Raw genomic sequence first — 17,758 nt, 5'->3', positions numbered from 1 at the left:
TTTAAGGTGTGTTGATTTATTGTGGTTTGATGTCTTGAACGTCAGCTCATGCATTGAGTAACATGGCAGAAAACATTCCACCTTAAAAGTTGCGGGTAACAGCCGGTAGCCTTTGAGCGGCACAGTGAATTAAATAATTTTTTCTCCAGTCTGTAGCTAGCTAACCTTAACGAGTAAAGATGAAAAAGCAGCAAAACATATTTTCATTCATCATTCACTCTTCTGACGGTTTCTTTATTTGTGATGCATTTGCAAAGAAGCATTACAAAGCCAGCCTGTTAAAACTTGGCCAGCTTGTGCTGCATTCACAATGCCTGCAGGAAATGAAAGCATGCTTAACTATGTTTTCATAGCCTAGCCTGTTAGATGAGCTACTAATAGCACTACACCTCTGCGTATGCTCAAAAAAACCTGGGCCAAAAAAACTTTAATAAAATCATTTCTGGCAGAAAGTCCTGAAGCCAAACGAGTACCACACACCTGTGGTTAAACACTTTTGCATGCAGCTGAGAGCAACAACCGCGTATGTGTGTAGTGTAGTCCCGCCTCCCACCTCAGCTGTGCATGTGGTTGCTCAGGCGTGCCTAGGTTACGCTGCCACCTGGTGGAGATCCCAATACACTACAAAGCTGTCTAACTGACCTATAATATTGCTGTACCAGCTGCTATAACAAAACAAAAAAAACGATTGGCAATCGGTATCAGCGCAAAAAAACGTGATCAGTTCATCCTTAGTAGATAGTGTATGTTAAAGATGATGTTTGCTGATGTTTCTCTCCCAGGGTTCCACCCACGCCTTCACTGACCTGCTGAGTCTAAATTCCACCCCTTCAACAGGTGCCAGTCTGCTAGTTGATGTCTTTTCCAACACCTCCACTCCTGCATCTGTAGATGTGTCTGAGGAAAATTTTCCCAGGTGGGACCATACTGTGAATTTGGTTGATGAAATTAGCAGAGAAATAGAGGTTACAGCCATTTGTAAATAGTTATACATACTGTAGGGTAATCCACATTCCATGAAATATTAGAGCACACCAGAGATTTAGTATTGCACTTTCAGAAAGTTTGGTGACACACAATAAACAGATTTAAAAAAGAATGTTCAAATTCCAAGCTGCTGAGGCCAAGGTATCCTTTTAATCGCTAGTATGGGTCAAACTCCAAAAACACTGGATCTTGCATTTCCAATAATGGAAGTGGATAGTGTTTTTATTAGACCCTCTTTGCCTGGTAAACACTTATCTTTCAAACTCCACTCCCTCACCAAAATATATAGTGATAATTAATAAGCCTGAAGGGGCACTAAAATATGTATCATAAACACATGACTTGATAAAAGATGAAGTAGAATGATTGCACTCAACTTTGGGCTATCAGATATTAACAGTATTTATACTGAGTAAACTAATTGCATTAAATTCACCTCGGGGCACCACCTTTAAGTGAGTGTTGCAGCCAGCCAACCTGTGCCTTATTCTACGCCTTCTTTCAACATCAGCTAACAAGTTAGCTGAAATGTTAAGAAAATATTCTGTTCCAGTTTTTTGGCAAACCAAGCAAATGGGTGTACGAAGTGCAAACTTTCAAAATGTTTTAAACTAAACAAAAATTAAAGATCTCAAAAGTCTTTGTTGTAAATTTGTAACTGTGTGCTTGTAAATTCCAGGTTTGTTTGTAAGAACAACGGTGTTATCTATGAGAACCAGCTTTTGCAAATTGGACTGAAGTCTGAGTACAGGCAGAACCTGGGTGAGCAGCTTTACAATTTTCTCCAGTATGCTTGAGTTTTACTTTTACTTTTGGGAAATCTTGTCAGACCTCATCAGTTTTAAGGATATTTTTAAAGGATACTTCTGACAGGCTAGAGTTAGAGAATAATGAAGAGAATCAGGTGCAAAATGGGATTAGTAATTATATATAATTTTTAATATAGTAGTTACAGGTCAGATGTGATTAGTTCAAAAAGAATGAACTCAAAGATAGTTTACCTGCTGTTGTCCTACAGGTCGCATGTATGTGTTCTACGGCAACAAGACATCTACCCAGTTCCTCAGCTTCTCCTCATCACTGACCATTCACAACACACTCAAGACTCATATCCTTTCAACTGCTTCTTGTTACAGACTTGATTGTCCCACTCCGGCCCACATGGAGCACTGGAGTTTACTTTATACAAGTAACAGGGGCGACTGTGGCTTAGTGGTAGACCGGGTCGTCCACCAATCGCAATGTCGGCGGTTCGATCCTGTCCCACGTGTTGAAGTGTCCTTGGGCAAGACACTGAACCCCAAATTGGGGGCTGTGCTTTCGGTGTGTGAATGCTTAGTTACTTTGATGAGCAGTTCTGCCATCGCTGTATGAATGTGTGTGAATGGGGTGAATGAGATATGTAGTTAAAGCGTTTTGAGTAGTCAGAAAGACTAGAAAGGCGCTATATAAGTACAGTCCATTTACCATTTAACTAAATCAACAACTACTACCCAGCTGAAAAATATTTTGCACTTCAGTTCTTCAGGACTGCTGTCTCTGCATAACACTCAAACTGTCAAAAACATTATTCAATTAGGCCTACAGCACAACAAAATTGACAATGTGAATGGGTGTGAATACTTTCCAAAGCTGCTATAGGTGTGCTGGGATGTATGCTAGTGTCATTTAGGTGTTTGTAGAATCCTTGACCATCGTCTCCACAGCTTAATGTCCACGCTAAGACAGTAGACCCCATAATAGAAGGTGGGGCTCAGGTCCAGCAGATCCTCAACATTGAGTGTGTGTCAGATTTCACAGATGTACCAGTACTCAACATTCAGTTCAGGTTGGTGTCTAAATGGATACTTTATTTTTGATGTACTTAGCTACCTGTATGCTAATTTCTGACTATATGTGTGTGAACAGATATGGTGGAACTCTTCAGAACATTGCAGTGAAACTCCCTGTGATGCTGAATAAGTTTTTTCAGCCCACAGAGATGACATCCCAAGACTTCTTCCAACGCTGGAAACAGCTTGGATCGTAAGGCTAACTTTACATTCTCAATGCACCACTGTCCCATGGTTCCTATCAGCAGTAACTGATGTGCCTGCATTTGTCTCTGTTAGAAAAAACTGCAGTTTTCAGAGGCAGGTTTCTTTAACTGTTTGAAATGCTGATCCATTTCATTGGATCAACATCAGCCTGAATGTCACTGTATATTTTGTCTGTTTTATGTGTTAAAGGCCAGTCAATATTGAATAAGTATTGTCATACAGTAGGTCAGCAATTGCTGATCTAATTAGATGGTCAGTGTTAATGTAATGTCCACAAAAAAGCTAAACAATGCCAAAAAATAAAATGTGAATATTTATCTTAGTCTTCTATGATATTAAGCGAAATATTTTTGGTTACTGTTGGTTGGATAAAACAAGTAATTTGAATATGTTAACTTGTGCATTGGGAAATGGGCATTTTTGTACTATTTTTTGACAGTTATGAACCAAACGATTAATTTAAAAAAATCAACACATTCAACAGTAATAAATACATTTTAGTTCCATCCTTTGTTTGGTTCAGATAGCCAGTTCTGTTTTGGATCTGGTTCCAAGTTGATAAAATACCTAGATTATCCAAGCTCCAAATCTCATAGCGAATCTTTTGTCTCTCCTCCTGCTTATTATTAGCATTGTGCAACACATCCAGGTAGCAGGCTTCAGCTAGTGCTGACTGTCGCATTCGCTGGTTTTGTCAGTGGTAGATTATATCAGCCATATATTAGCTTTAGTTGTAACTAATTCAAAGTAAGTAAAGTCTTAAGTAACTTTCCAAAAGATTCCCTGCAAGTTGCCGTCTGTACTCGACCAAAGATCATATGTAAGGTAAAGGAAGCACCACTCTGCAACATCACACTTCATATGAATGGACGGTGTGTTTTTGTAGTTCAACAAGGCCAGCAGTGTGGCAAGTCTAAGCTAGTGGAAAAATCTAGCTGGAAGCATACTTATTCCATAAGTGGATTTGTTTCTGGTTTCAGATTCAATAAAATGCTATCAAACCCCAACTCTCATGGGAACCCTTGTGGGAACATGAAGCATTGTAAAGTGTTTTGGACTGTTCTTGGCATTTAGGTCATGTATAAATGCAAGTATCAACAAAACATTTACAGACTGCAAATAGGTTGTGTATATTGCAGTTTTTGTAGTGGATAGCATTCTATAGTAACATGTTCCTGTTATTTTGTCCTGCCTCCCTCCCAGAGATAAGTAATTCTCTTCTCTGATTTCTCTGTGTCATCAGTCCTCAGCAAGAGGTTCAGAAAATCTTCAAAGCCAAACACCCAATGGACACAGATGTTACCAAGGCCAAGGTAAAAAAAATCAGTTCATCAAGGGAAACTGCTCAGCTGTCGACATCAACCAGCTGTTTGTGTGAAAATTCAGGACTCATTTCTCTCTTGTGTGAGCTGTTTAACCACTCAAATATGACATTGATATAACATTCACATCATAGCTAAAATCTGCATGAATGATGTGATGGTTTGTAGTGCTGACTTTGGTTATTGCTTCACTTTTGCACTTTTCTACTTATTTTATTAGTGATACATTTATGATATGGCCTCTAATCCATTTGAATGTAGCCAGTCCGTCGGGGCAGTGGGGGTGCCAATGCAGGGTGCTCTTGCAAAACAAGGCAGGGTTGTCTGGCAAAAAAGTTGAACCAGGTTAAACTTTTGCTGCAACGCGAATGCAACATCATCCAGCAAGGTGCTGCATTGAGCAATCAAATACATGCAAGCCCACATTGTGTTCTCAACTCAAGTGGACCTTGAGTTGAGATTGTTTTGTCAACTTCTGTTTCCAGTAAGACTGAACTGTCATGCTCAAATTTTAAGCAGACATGGATGAGAAATACTAACAGAAGTCTTTTGCAAAACAATAACTACTGTATACTATACATACTGTCCTCACCAGAAAAATGTCCATATAGGTCATTTGTGCAAGCAGCTTATTATGACCCATGTTTATGTTTATTGTAGGATAACATCTAGTGGTCGTGGTAATTATGATGGGTGCAAACCAGGAAGTCAGGTGACATAGTATAAAGAGCTAGAAAATCTGCGTATGGAGGTGGTGGAGTGGATGATGGCACAAACAAACAAAGGACTTTAACCCTGTAGACCAGGGTTCGTGTCCTGTGTGAAACCAAAAGTCAACGTTGACTTATTTAAAGTTTTAAGTTACATAATGTTACGTACGTGACTTACATAACGTAGTTAACTTCGTATTCATATAATTGTGTGGGTTGGAGGACTTGTTGATACTATATGCACTATCAGGAAAAATTCTAAATTTGCCAACTTAGAATAGAATAGACTAGAATCGAATTGTTGTTGTAAACTAATGTGTCAAGGTAATTAAATGATTATAGTGTATGGGACTTGGTCTTTGATTTCCTGCTGAAACCTGTTTTTTTCACATCACTCTGCTTTTTTGTGTACATATAATGGGTTTTAAAAATGTTTCTTCTGTATCTTCTTTTGTAGATCTTAGGTTTTGGTGTAGCTCTGCTAGATGGGGTGGATCCCAATCCTGCAAACTTTGTTGGAGCTGGAGTTATTCACACTAAAAACACTCAGGTGGGCTGCCTTCTCAGACTGGAGCCCAACACACAAGCACAGGTAAAGACACACACAGACTCATCCATGTATTGTACCATCGTATAGCCTGTGTAACTGTGTGTGTGTGTGTGTGTTTTCTGTTCAGATGTACCGTCTCACCCTCCGGACCAGCAGGGACTCTGTGTCTCAGAGACTGTGTGATCTCCTCTTTGAACAGTTTTAGGCTTAACACAGCACCAGCATTTTTATACCTTTTCTCTCCTAGTCTCACTTTAGATTGGACTTGATGTATTGTACAGTGTAAATTCTTTTTTTTATTTTCCTTTCAGTACATGTAAATTAAGTGAAATGTATTTTTCACACATATCTTTACTAATATGTCACTGCGTTAAACCTGCCTTGTACTCTGTGTGTGTACTCACACTGTAAGCATCTTAGCTGACGTTGCTGATGGTGCTAGAGGCTCTGAATGCTTCTCTCTAGTGTTCTACAGCTCCAGAGTTTTGAACAGTTTGGAAATTGTGTGTTTTTGCTGCCTGGGTACTGCCTTTCTCATTCAAACATTTTGAAGAGTTGGTTAGAAGGCATTAATGAGACTGAGTTAGTTGAAAATCTCAATAGGATTGTAAAATTACCAATGATCTCAACAATTAATTCAGTTGTTCTGATAGCGTTTCTATGAGACATTTATTCTTGTAGTGTTTCAAACAAATGTTGCACGGAACTGGGAAGCTTTCTGCAACTTCTCACCCATTTTGCACTTGTTAGGTAAAAATTTTTATCACATAAGTAGATCAGATTTAGACAAGAGAATTTTGATGTCAGAATTCTTACTTATTTCACCAATTTTACATGCCTGTCATCTCAGGAGGAAAAGCAAAGCTTTGTATAGTGGTATTTTTAGCAAAAAATAGACTTTGGATGCTACAATTATGGTTCTGTTGTGTGAATTTTCTCAGCTACATTGTGCATATTTTTTACATAAAGAATTCAAACACTCAAATAAAATGGCAAAAAGTCAATGCATTAGGTAGCAAATGGATAATCAATTTCTGATAGTGAAGGAATTCATTTTGTTTCCAGAATATCTACTTTACTCCACACAGTTGTGCCTGTGAACGTTTGTTACTCAAGAACAGACAAGAATATGGTAAATGGACTGTACTTATATATACACTTTCTAGTCTTTCTGACTACTCAAAGTACTTCAACTACATATCACATTCACACACTGATGGTAAAACTGCTCATCAAAGTAACTAGTCATTCACACGGGAGCAATTTGGGGTTCAGTGTCTTGCCCAAGGACACTTCGACATGTGGACTGGGATCGAACCACCGACCTTCCGATTGGTGGATGACCCGCTCTACCACTAAACCACAGTCACCACTTATAATAATATTCTTAAAGTCTAAAGCACTGTCACACTACTTTCGCCTCAATGCATTTATTCATAGAGCACTGCCAAATGGGTAATATTCCTAAGTTTCAATAATGTATGGTGTATTTTCTGTTTTATAAAATGTACTTTTTGCATAATCCTTGATGGCATGTTTGATGGCTTAGCATAAAGACTGGCTCTGTCCAAAGGTGAAAAGAATCTTTTACAGGGGGTTATGTCTCGAGGAAGTCATTGTGCCCGGCCAAGAAAGAGTCATAACCCCCCATAAAATGGCAATTTATAATTTTTACCCTGCTGTTTTTATATGTATTAAACATGTTTCTCAACATGTTATATAGTGAGCTTTAGAGGTGCTGGTAGGTGAATTTATTTTTACCATTGGACTGAGGCTAGGCTAGCTGCTTTCCTCTGTTTCCCATCTTCAATGCTATGCTGTTTTTATGTATGTCAAGGGGTGAAATTTAATATTTGCTAATAATGAATAGAACAAAGTATAGCTGTGGGTCCTTACCGCAGTGGCACGGGTGGGAATCCAGCCCGCAGCCCTTTGCTGCATGTCATCCCCTCTCTCTTTCACACATTTCCTGTCTCTCTTTAGCCATTCCTATCAAATAAAGGCCAAAAGCCCAAAAAATTATCTTTAAAAATACCCAACAAAAACAAAACAAAACAAAGTATAGCTGTAAATGACCACTTGACAATGTGATCAATGTTCTTTCTAGCCTGTTTTGGATACAGTACCATGGAAATGTCAAAAGACTCTTATGTTTAATGTCAAAGGTGTCGCTTGGAGAGACAAAGCCAAAAAAAATTGCACCCAATTTCAAAAATCCTCTTAAAGGGGCTTTCACACCACCAGTTATTTCAGTGAGGGTAAGGCGGCAGATCACGGCGGTAGGGGTATGAAACCGTTGGCACCCACGTGAATGTGCACAAATTTTGCTCTGCTGTTTGAAACACCCTGCTGAACTTCTGGCGGTAACTGCCTGGCTTTGGCCAATCAAATAGAAGGGGGTGGGCATCGCAGGTCAGAAAGAAGAGCGATGGAGGAGCTGATAATGCTGGCCTCTGAATACCTGGAGTTGTACAACACAGCGCTAGCTATTTATAAGGAAAACCAGAAGAAAAATTGGGCCTGGGAAAACATTTCCACCAGACTTCAGATGACTGGTAAATTGTCAAAATAAGTAGAAATCTTTGGTAATTTCAGTAATTTCCATTGTCTTGCTATAGTATGCAGCTACTTATGCCTTGTGTAAACTACAGGACTTTCAAAGTCCTCTCATATTTAACAACAATTATTTACACGGCGCCAGGCTAGCTTGCACAGCTACTACTATGACAAATGCGTGGTTTTTGATTTTATTTGCAAGCTAGTGTACCTGTTGTGGACTTTTGGGTGGGTTGTACTGCACTATGACGTTCACTGAAGCATCTGCCATTCATTGCAGCCGTGGACCATAGCGGCAGCAGCCACTTTTAAAAACGCTTTGCTTTTTGGGGGAACTCTCTTGCAAGTAGGCAGGAAGGTTGCCGCGCAGCATTGTGAAACGGGCTTAAGTCTATGGGGCTTTTTAGCATCTTTCAACTTATTGTGGTGTTACATCTGCAACTTAAGTGTTATGGCTCAGGCTGATTGCTCTCAGAGTCATTTTGAGATGCAGCAGGTAGCTGTTATCAGCAAAAAAAAGCTCTCATAAGCCCACTGTACACTACCTGCCGAGCACCAAACGACAGACAAAGTTAGCTAGCTAACTAGCTGGCTGGCCACATGGTGGATCATTTTAGCCACATATTTCCCTCAAGAGTTGACGAAGACCTGAACAGACCAGAAAGTGATGTACTTTGAGGATAGGTTGCAGGAAAAAAGACTCCGAATAAATGCTAATGTTGCTCAGAATTTGCTGGATGTGTAATTACGCTACTGTGTGCTAACAATTTTGCCTTTGTTTGGGTCTTTGTAAGTTGATTTTGTTTACAGCTTGTTTCCAAAAAATCAGTTAATGCAGGTTTAAAGCAATTTGTTTTTTCAGTATGTTCTTTTTTTCATCTTGAATAAACAGAACAAACATTCACAAAAATTGAAGCATACAATCCAGTCAAAATCCTATTTTCCTTATTCACAACCATGCTACGCTTGCTGTGGTTCAAATTACAAGCTATCTTGGAGTGACGGTGGTAGCACCAATCTGTCTAATCACAGGCATTTACACAGGTCATTCATAAAATGTAATAAAGGTGGCCACGTTTTATAAAAATCCTCAACTTCCTCTTTGAACCTCTTACTACATACGTTAGTTTTTCTAATGCCAGGCTGCAAGAGTTAATCCACTGACTAGAATTAGGTCTCTGAATATCCTTCAATTACACGTTTGGCTTGTAAACAAAGCGCAGAAACCCCCACAAAGACTAATTAACTTTGGTTTTCTAGAACGTTTGATCCACACTGTGAGAAGCAACATGATTTGCGTACTGACACGTTGTTTTATAGGCTCGCTAACAAATTGAAGACAGACCGTAAGCTCGACATACAGTGAATTAAAAGTGGGGGGGAAAAGGTTCACATTAACCTCAGTCTATCACCATAGTGACTTTCAGACATACCTTAGAGATGAAGTAAGGAGAGAAAAAAAAAAGTCTGCAGTAAGGATACAATCTGAAGTAGTTTTTATCCTTCAGAGGTAGTCTTCTGCCTCTGACGGACTTGAAGATAAGATGCTGACCGTCATGAGTGATTACCAGATGAGCTGGGTAGAGTAGCCCGTAGCGATATTCATGGTCCAAAACTGGGCCTTAATTCCATTGAATTGTCGCTGAGACTGGCGGGTTTGAGCTGATAGATCTGGAAAGAAGCTAACTTGGCCTATCTGATGTGCTCTTTCAATGACTGGGGTGGGGGTAAGAGCATCACCCAATACTTTAAGAAGCCAGTTTTCCAAAAAGTTGCACATGTCTGGACCTTCGGTTTTCTTAGGGAGACCGACTAATCTCAAGTTAGTGCGTCTTACTCTGTCCTCTTGGTCTTGGACTTTATTGCTTAATATCCAGAGGAAAAGTTTGCTGCTCACAATAGTCTTTTCTTTGTCTCATCAAAAATAAATAAGCTTCTTATTTGGAGATTACTGAATTCTGACCTGTATCTCATGCAATAAGGAGCAAAAGAATAAATCAATCTAAGTCCAGTTTGAGAATAACAGTAGAAACAAGAAAAGCAGCAGTTCTTTTGCTGTGCTCAAAGGCTTCTCAGAGTTTTCTTCTTAACGACCTTATGGAGCAATAAATAGACAATTAAGGCTTGCATGAATCAGATCTCAATATTGTCTAACTTTGGTATCAAGTATGACTTATCTGATAAATGGCTTGGTGGCAGTAATTTAAGAAACGAGAAAATATTTATATAAATGAAACGTGAAGGGAAAGTAATGCACAAAATCTTTATTGGAAATTACAATCTGGAAAATGTTAAACCCCCCCCCAAAATAAATAATTTATTTAATCATGACACCTAAATTCCATCTAAACAAATAGAGGAAAATCTCACATCTGGCATTAACAACAGATACCAACATTCCTGTTCTTCCAAGCTTTCTTTTTAATATATTACATGTTGGTCGAAATTCTTTTCAGTGCATGAAACATAAACTCATTGCCCAGTTTATTATGTCAGTACTGCAGTAAAGATTCTAATAAAGGTTGTAATGTTCAGTTTTTGATGCTACTGTTTTACAGAGCTTTGGTGCATATCAGACCAAATAAATCAAGAGTCCAAAGAAAGCGAACACAATGCTCCCCATTCCACTGAAGACCTCCATTTTTTCCCATCAGGACACCGGTGTCCTCTGGGTCAGGCTTGGGCTCTTCACCATCCCTCTACATGATACACGCCACATCACACATTGCTCCATGGAACCGTTGGCCTAAGAGTCAGTGTTCTGTTGGGTAAAATACAACAGAGGCCCGATGAAAAAAGAATACAATGCGAGTTTAAAAGATAAGTGGAACTAGAGACTGGACACAAGACAGTTAAAACAGAAGTTAGCACATTATTTAACGTGTTCTGGAAAAATGCACATTCAGAAATGGCCCGTTAGACATGTAAAGAAGAAATACAGATGCAGTTATAAATAAAATGGTAAAAAGTAAAATCTAAATGTTTGGACATCCCATTAAGCAATGTTATATTCACTGGGAGACTAGTGAAGGAAGAAGAGACAAAACACTATGAAAGAGCTACAGACTTAAGCTGCTGAGAGTGATGGTACATCAGTCAGCCACATCAAGAGCTCTGGCCGTGATGGTACCTGTGTAGCCACACTCCCACAGGCCAGTTTTCTGCAATGTTTTGGGTTTCCGGTGTAGCCAGCGGATATCCGGAAACGGATTCTTCCTCTGCAGTTTGATTAGCAACTTGATACGCGAGAAAAACACATTTCTGCTAATCTCTTTAAACAGATATATGCATATGAATGTTGATTAATTGTTTAAAAAAAGCAGAATTGTCATCAGATGATAGCCGTTGGGTTCCGAGACTGCATTTTGACTAATGTGTTCCGCCTCTTTTGCTCTCCACACGGACTGTTTACCTGCATGCGACCAAAGCCCACTCAAACGTGATAGGTCAATACTACTTGGACTGCAGTTGGAAACCAGAACGCTTCTGTTGCCAAATCTTGGTCCCTTGCCTACAGATTGTGCATTCATTTGGCGATATCTGTTAATAGAGATTACCACTATCTAAGAAGAACCATGTCAAAAGTGGCCTGAAGTTTTCCAGTGAGGAATTGAGTGACATCCAAGATGTTGGACATGGTTTTGAAAACAGATTGCAAACAGATTTGAACAGATGCCTCCCTCTCCCCCTCCCCCAAAACCTCTCTCTCTCTCTCTCTCTCAAAACCTAACAAGGCAGCGGCGGATGGCCGCCCACCATTGAGTCTGCTTCTGTCCAAGGTTTCTGCCTCTTAAAGGAAGTTTTTCCTTGCCACTGTCGCCAAATGCTCGCTCATGGTGGGATTTGTTGGGTCTCTGTAAATAATATTATAAAGAGTACGGTCTAGACCTGCTATATAGGAAAAGTGCAATGAGATAACTTCTGTTATGAATTGGTGCTATATAAATAAAACTGAATTGAATTGAAAGAGTATTAAGATTAACACACTAAAATGTGAGGACTCGCACAATTGTTTAACCCTTTGCTTACAGTATATGCCCAAAGAGCAGAAAATATGCACAACTCCACCTGATTAAAAAGATCCAGATCTCAATAACTGTGAAAGAGACAGAGAATAATCTGACGTTAGACTGAAAGCACTTCTTCACATTACATTAGCTTTTATTTTCCCTTACATAATATGGCACAGCCTAATGTTCAATTCAATTGACAGCCTTATATGTCTGCATTAAGAAATGCAAAACATCTTTTCTTTGATGGTTTTCTATAATATTTTGCATAGTGTTCCAGAATATTTTCCAGACATTTGAAGTACTGTTTATAATACTGTGTAGCCAACTGTTTCCAGCAGAACTGCTATTATTGTGGTTATTTCCTGGATTATTCAGAACAGTTTGCACTAATTATTGTTTGCTTATGTTCCTTCAGATAACCACAACTTTACAAATTGATAATCAGCTGTCTATCAATACTGGATACAGGATTCAATGTACACATCTGCCTTTACTCCTGTGGAACATTATTAAAGATTGTTGACTAAACTCCTGGATTGCTGAAGTTTTTCTGACAGAAGACTTAGGTCAGACTTGTGTACGTAAGCATCAGATCTACAGATATATTTCACACAAACTATACATATCATTTTGACTTCAGTGAATTTGACACCTGGGATTGATTATTCATCTCTCTCTCTTTCTCTCTCTCAATCAATTCAATTAGGCTTTATTGGCATGGGAAACAGATGTTAACATTGCCAAAGCATGTGTAAAATAAAAACATACATAAACAGAAGAATTATGATAGGATAATAATAATGATAATAATAATAATGATAATAAATTGTAGACTTGCAGTTAAAATACAAGTACAAAAAGGTTGCGCTTTAAAATCTGAGATAACAGAGTTGAACTTGTTAAAGTAAACATTCCTTATTTCATTGAATGTTGTACATTGTAGGAGGTGCATCTCTGTCTCAACCTCACCTGTCAAACAGTGACCACATATTCGGTTTTGTTTGCCACGATTTTTTGTGTCTTCCTTTTTCGATTGCCAGTTGGTGATCACTGAGCCTGTACCTGGTTAGGATCTGTCTCTGCTTTCTGTCTCTGACAGTAGAGATATATTCTGCCAATTCATAATAAGGGCCAGATAACATTCTGATCTACTTTGGCTTTTAGTTTCTTCTTTCCAATGTTCCAAATAGGTTTCTTTACATTGCATTATAATTTACTCTGATTGGCATTTGGAAAGTAGTGCTGTTGTGAGACTGAGCGCTCTCTTTTGAATGTTAATTATCAGTAGATATCTGCCTAATTCTGCTCCACATGCATTTGTTGGTGTTTTTCTGTGTATGTGTAAAATGTATCTGCAGAATTCTGCATGTAAAAATTCTGTTGGCTGTTTGTCCCAACGGGTATAGCTATGATGACTGAGTGGACCCCATACTTCACTACAATATAGCGCAATTTTCTCTTAATTGCATTTAGAACTCTTCAAGCTTTTTCTTTTAGTCACTGCCATGTTGAAACTCTCTGATGCTGTTATGGTTATACCAAGGTAGGTACAACTCATACTACGTTCAACGATATGATTCTTAATGGTAAACTGGTATTTCTTATCCAGGCATCTGCAGCATTTTTGAAAAATTTGTTTTTTTCATATTTACTGCCAGGGCCCAGTTCTGACAGTAGTTTTCTACTATGTCCAGCTGTTGCTGTAGTCCTTGTTCAGTAGGAGGCAGTAGAACAAGGTCATCAGCGTAAAATAGAGACTTCACCTCTCTATCTAGGAGGGAGAGGCCGGAGCAGCACACTGATCCAACTGTACAGCAAGTTCATTTATACACATTCAATAAAGTAAGGCTTTAGTTGCAGCCCTGACGAACACCTCTTTTCTTGGTGAAGGATTCAGTTTGTTTGTCTCCAATTTTTACTGCACATCTATTTTCCAAATACATTGATTTAACCAGATCATTTATTTTGCCCCTATACCACAATATAAAAGTCTGTAATAGAGCCCTTCATGCCAAATAGAGTCTAAAGCTTTCTTGAAGTCAGTAAAACAAGTGAATATCTTACCATTTTTTGTTTGGTGTAGATGTTTGTTAATTAAAGTATGATGGGTGTATACATGGTCGGTAGTGTGGTGTTTTGGGAGGAAGCCAGTTAGATTTTTACTCAAGATGGAGTGTTCTTCAAGGAAATCTAGTATTCTTTTATTTAGAAAACTACAGAATAGTTTACCTAGACAACTGCCCTTTGCACCAGATGTCGGGAAAACATCCAGACTGCAGTACGATATTAAACAACTTCAATACTGCACCCTGCATCTCTGGGGTGCTGCATATGAGCATTTCGTTTTTAATGGTGTCCGGACCACAAGCTTCTTGGCTGGAGAGACTTTGTCTGTGTGGTCAATTGGGAAATCAAGGGGGTTTTGGTTGTCTTTAATTGTTTCTTCTAATATTTGGAGTTTTTCTTTTATAATACATTGATCTAAATTAATTAGATTTAGTGGTCTCTGTAAATAATATAAAGAGTACAGTCTAGACCTGCTCTATAGGAGAAGTGCAATGAGATAACTTCTTTTATGAATTGGTGCAATATAAATAAAATAAATTGAATTAACCTTCCCATTTGAAAACCAAAATTTAAAATAACCTTTAATAATTACCTTTAGAAATATTGACAAGATTAATCAAGGAAACCTTGTAAATTAATGAAAAAAAAAAATGACTTCATGGAAATGCTACGCCTAGCGAATCTAATACTACACTGACGACTGTTCACATTCATAAACTAGAAACTTCGGCACCACCTAGCAGCTGCCACAAACAGCAGCACAAACAGCAGCAGCTGCCGCCACTCTACTAGCTGCCGCTGCCACTATTTGAGCCAGCACTTGCTGTATTATACCTGCTGAGGGAGGAGTCTGCAGTCTGCTGCTCTGAACCGCTGTTATGAGACTTGGTTTGAAGTTTTTTTAGCCAGACTCTCGGCTAAAAACATCGTCATCTGTCCACGCCTAACTCAGCGGTGACCAACGGGAAAGTCTCCGTCGTAATGGACTATACCAGTACAGTCCATTACTGATAGCTGCTGCGCTACATCACGAGATCCTATAGACATGTATGGCTGACTATCAGTAACATAACATTTTAATCAAGAAAGCATTTTACCGTGGCTACGACTTCAGCTGGCACTGCAGTTCCACACACACTGGGGGCGGGGGTGTCTCTCTCAAATCTGAGCTGCAAACGTTAGCTTGAGCACAGCACCGGTACCCAACACTCCTTACCTGTAGCAAACTGTTTTATACAGTCTATGTAGCAAACACTCTTCTCCATGAACAAAATACTGAGGCTTAAATGCAGTTTTAATCAGCAGCAGTGCTTGAATGTTGCCTCTTTTTTAATGTTAACAGAATAAATGATTGAAACTGCTGGTTGCAGTTTATTTTCTGTCCGAGCTTAACTGTTACAGCGTTAACTACAGTGTTTTAATGGAGCGCAAATATATTTCACAGATAATGTAACGTTACCTGGAGTGTAAACAAAGACACCTAACGTTAGGCATCATAATATTTGTTAACTAAGCTAACGTTACCTGTGAAACTAGTGAATGACAAAACTGATGTTTTCGGGTAACCTAATCTACTGAGAAACGGCTAAAAGGAATGATAACTAACTTGTATCATCACTCATCCTAATGAACTAAACACATTCATGTAGATATATATTCAAAATGACTTACCCTTGATATCGAGGATGCGAAACAAAACTATTTCTGCGTGTCTTCCTGCTTGGTTTTTCTACATCTGGTGGGCGGTTTTGTGACAAATCAGAGAAACTGAAGTTTATATGTAGATCTTGTTTTTGAAGTGAGACAACTCTGAGAACAGATCAAATATACAGAGTTGAGACTTGAATTTGATCACTGAGACACATTTCTGATATTGTGCAGGCTCATTTATAAGCCAATCAAGTTTTCTTTTTACTGTTATCTCAGGAGCTGATTACTTCAGACAAATAATGATCAGTGCAGTGAGAGAAAAAAAGGATTAGGATTAAATTAGGATCAGACTGAGACAAAAGGAAGGCTATTTCTCAGGAGCTGAATTTAAGAAATATGAGAAAATAGTCAAAATCTCATATTGATGTTAAAATGAGCTCAGATATGTCTAGGAGAAATAGGCTGGAAGAAATAGAGATCTTATTTTGAATTTTCCTTTCCTCTGGGTATCGCAGTCGTTCACTCCAGTTGTTTAACCTTTTGTTGGAGGGCAGTTATATCTTCCTCTGCTTCCGCCTCGCCAATTCTCCACAAGTGCGACAATAAATCTCCTTTAATGCCATTAATTGCTTCCATATCGATAGATTGTTTGGCAAAATATTCCTTTAGTGAACGAATTGCACCCAGTATATTGCTGTTTGTAGGTGCGCTAGCACTAGCTTCATTCTGGTCCTCATCAGCAACATTGCCAATGTTGATTGGGGCGATGCTAATTGTGTTGTTTTGAACAGGTGTCTTGGATGATTGTTGTTCAGGTTTAGAGTTTTTTTGGTGGCATAGTTTGACAGTTTTTTCAAAACTTCAGAAAATTAGCAATGAGTGAAGTTACTGTGACTTGTCAGTGGCGTCAGGAAGTCAATTTAAAGCAATTCTGTTTTATAACATGGGTCTTGTTTTCATATTTTTGTCCAGTATACTCACATTATGGTTTAGTGCACTGTACTTACCTCTGTTACAGAGAACACAGACATGTGCTCAGCTGGACCACAGCTTTACACTAGGGTCCAAATGGGGCCACCGAAATACAAGCCGCACATGGCTTTTCATCAAGTCCAATCAGTCAATTCAGTTACCAGCCTCACGGTTTCTGTTGTGAACCTAATTGGGGTAATAATTACTTTTATTGTTCATCTTCACTTACAGCTCCAAATAGGCCTACCTGATTTTGATAGTTCAGACTAAAAGCCACTGAGACTCATATTTCTGTGAGCTCACTGGATTCTAATGTTAAACAGTGTTCAAGTGTAACTAAACTATATTGTAGATATTTGGGCCTAAACGATGACATTACAACCTAGTTTGTGTCCTTGGTACTCTATCCAGTGTACTTGGTGCTTACTATCAGTTGCTGTACCTTCTAACAAGTGTTCAGTCTCCGTGCTAGATACAGGATTAGGCTGCATTAGAAAAAGAAGAAAGGCTGGATATGTTGTTGCAATTTAAATGTGATGTAATTTCAACATCCACATCCCAAAGTTGTTTTTACTAATAAAAATAATCAGCCTTTGTAAACAAATTAAAACACATTGCTTATTTTTTAATGAAAAAACATGATTAATGATACAGTATTATGTTCAATATAGCTCAACTCTCAAAATTCCACATTGTACTTGTGTAAACTTGACTGCAAGGGTCTTTAATATAGGCCTTACTGCTGGCTGGCTTGCCTTGAGTACTCCAAAGCACTCAGTCCTGGATTGAGTAACACCCACTAATGGGTAAAGACAGATGTGTGTTTTGATTTTGAGTCAAAGATAGCTGTTTCCATTTCTACTGTGTATCACCTGTGTTTTAGAGAAGCTAC

The 17,758-nt window shown here is 38.7% G+C and overlaps 1 protein-coding gene and 1 long non-coding RNA gene across 7 annotated transcripts in view; one reads left to right on the top strand and one right to left on the bottom strand.

Moving 5' to 3' along the window:
- LOC122871833 (AP-2 complex subunit alpha-2) overlaps positions 1–9,074 on the top strand; it is a 39,700-nt gene extending 30,626 nt beyond the window's left edge. For all 6 annotated transcript variants that reach the window (XM_044187700.1, XM_044187488.1, XM_044187576.1 and 3 more), the window contains 8 exons: positions 783–916; positions 1,667–1,749; positions 2,006–2,095; positions 2,692–2,815; positions 2,896–3,012; positions 4,270–4,339; positions 5,516–5,650; positions 5,736–9,074. In XM_044187700.1, the coding sequence (XP_044043635.1) occupies positions 783–916; positions 1,667–1,749; positions 2,006–2,095; positions 2,692–2,815; positions 2,896–3,012; positions 4,270–4,339; positions 5,516–5,650; positions 5,736–5,813 (831 nt within the window). In that variant the 3' untranslated portion in view covers positions 5,814–9,074. The remainder of the gene's footprint in view (positions 1–782; positions 917–1,666; positions 1,750–2,005; positions 2,096–2,691; positions 2,816–2,895; positions 3,013–4,269; positions 4,340–5,515; positions 5,651–5,735) is intronic.
- On the bottom strand, positions 6,259–16,104 carry LOC122872085. Its single transcript, XR_006377019.1, has 2 exons — positions 15,916–16,104; positions 6,259–10,925 (listed from the first exon to the last, which is right to left on the bottom strand). It is a non-coding gene; the product is annotated as an uncharacterized LOC122872085 (long non-coding RNA).
- Between the last annotated feature and the right edge of the window lie 1,654 nt (positions 16,105–17,758).

Source organism: Siniperca chuatsi, linkage group LG1, assembly GCF_020085105.1.
Source record: "Siniperca chuatsi isolate FFG_IHB_CAS linkage group LG1, ASM2008510v1, whole genome shotgun sequence".
In the NCBI taxonomy this organism is placed as follows: domain Eukaryota; kingdom Metazoa; phylum Chordata; class Actinopteri; order Centrarchiformes; family Sinipercidae; genus Siniperca; species Siniperca chuatsi.
This window is presented reverse-complemented; position numbering and strand designations above follow the sequence as displayed.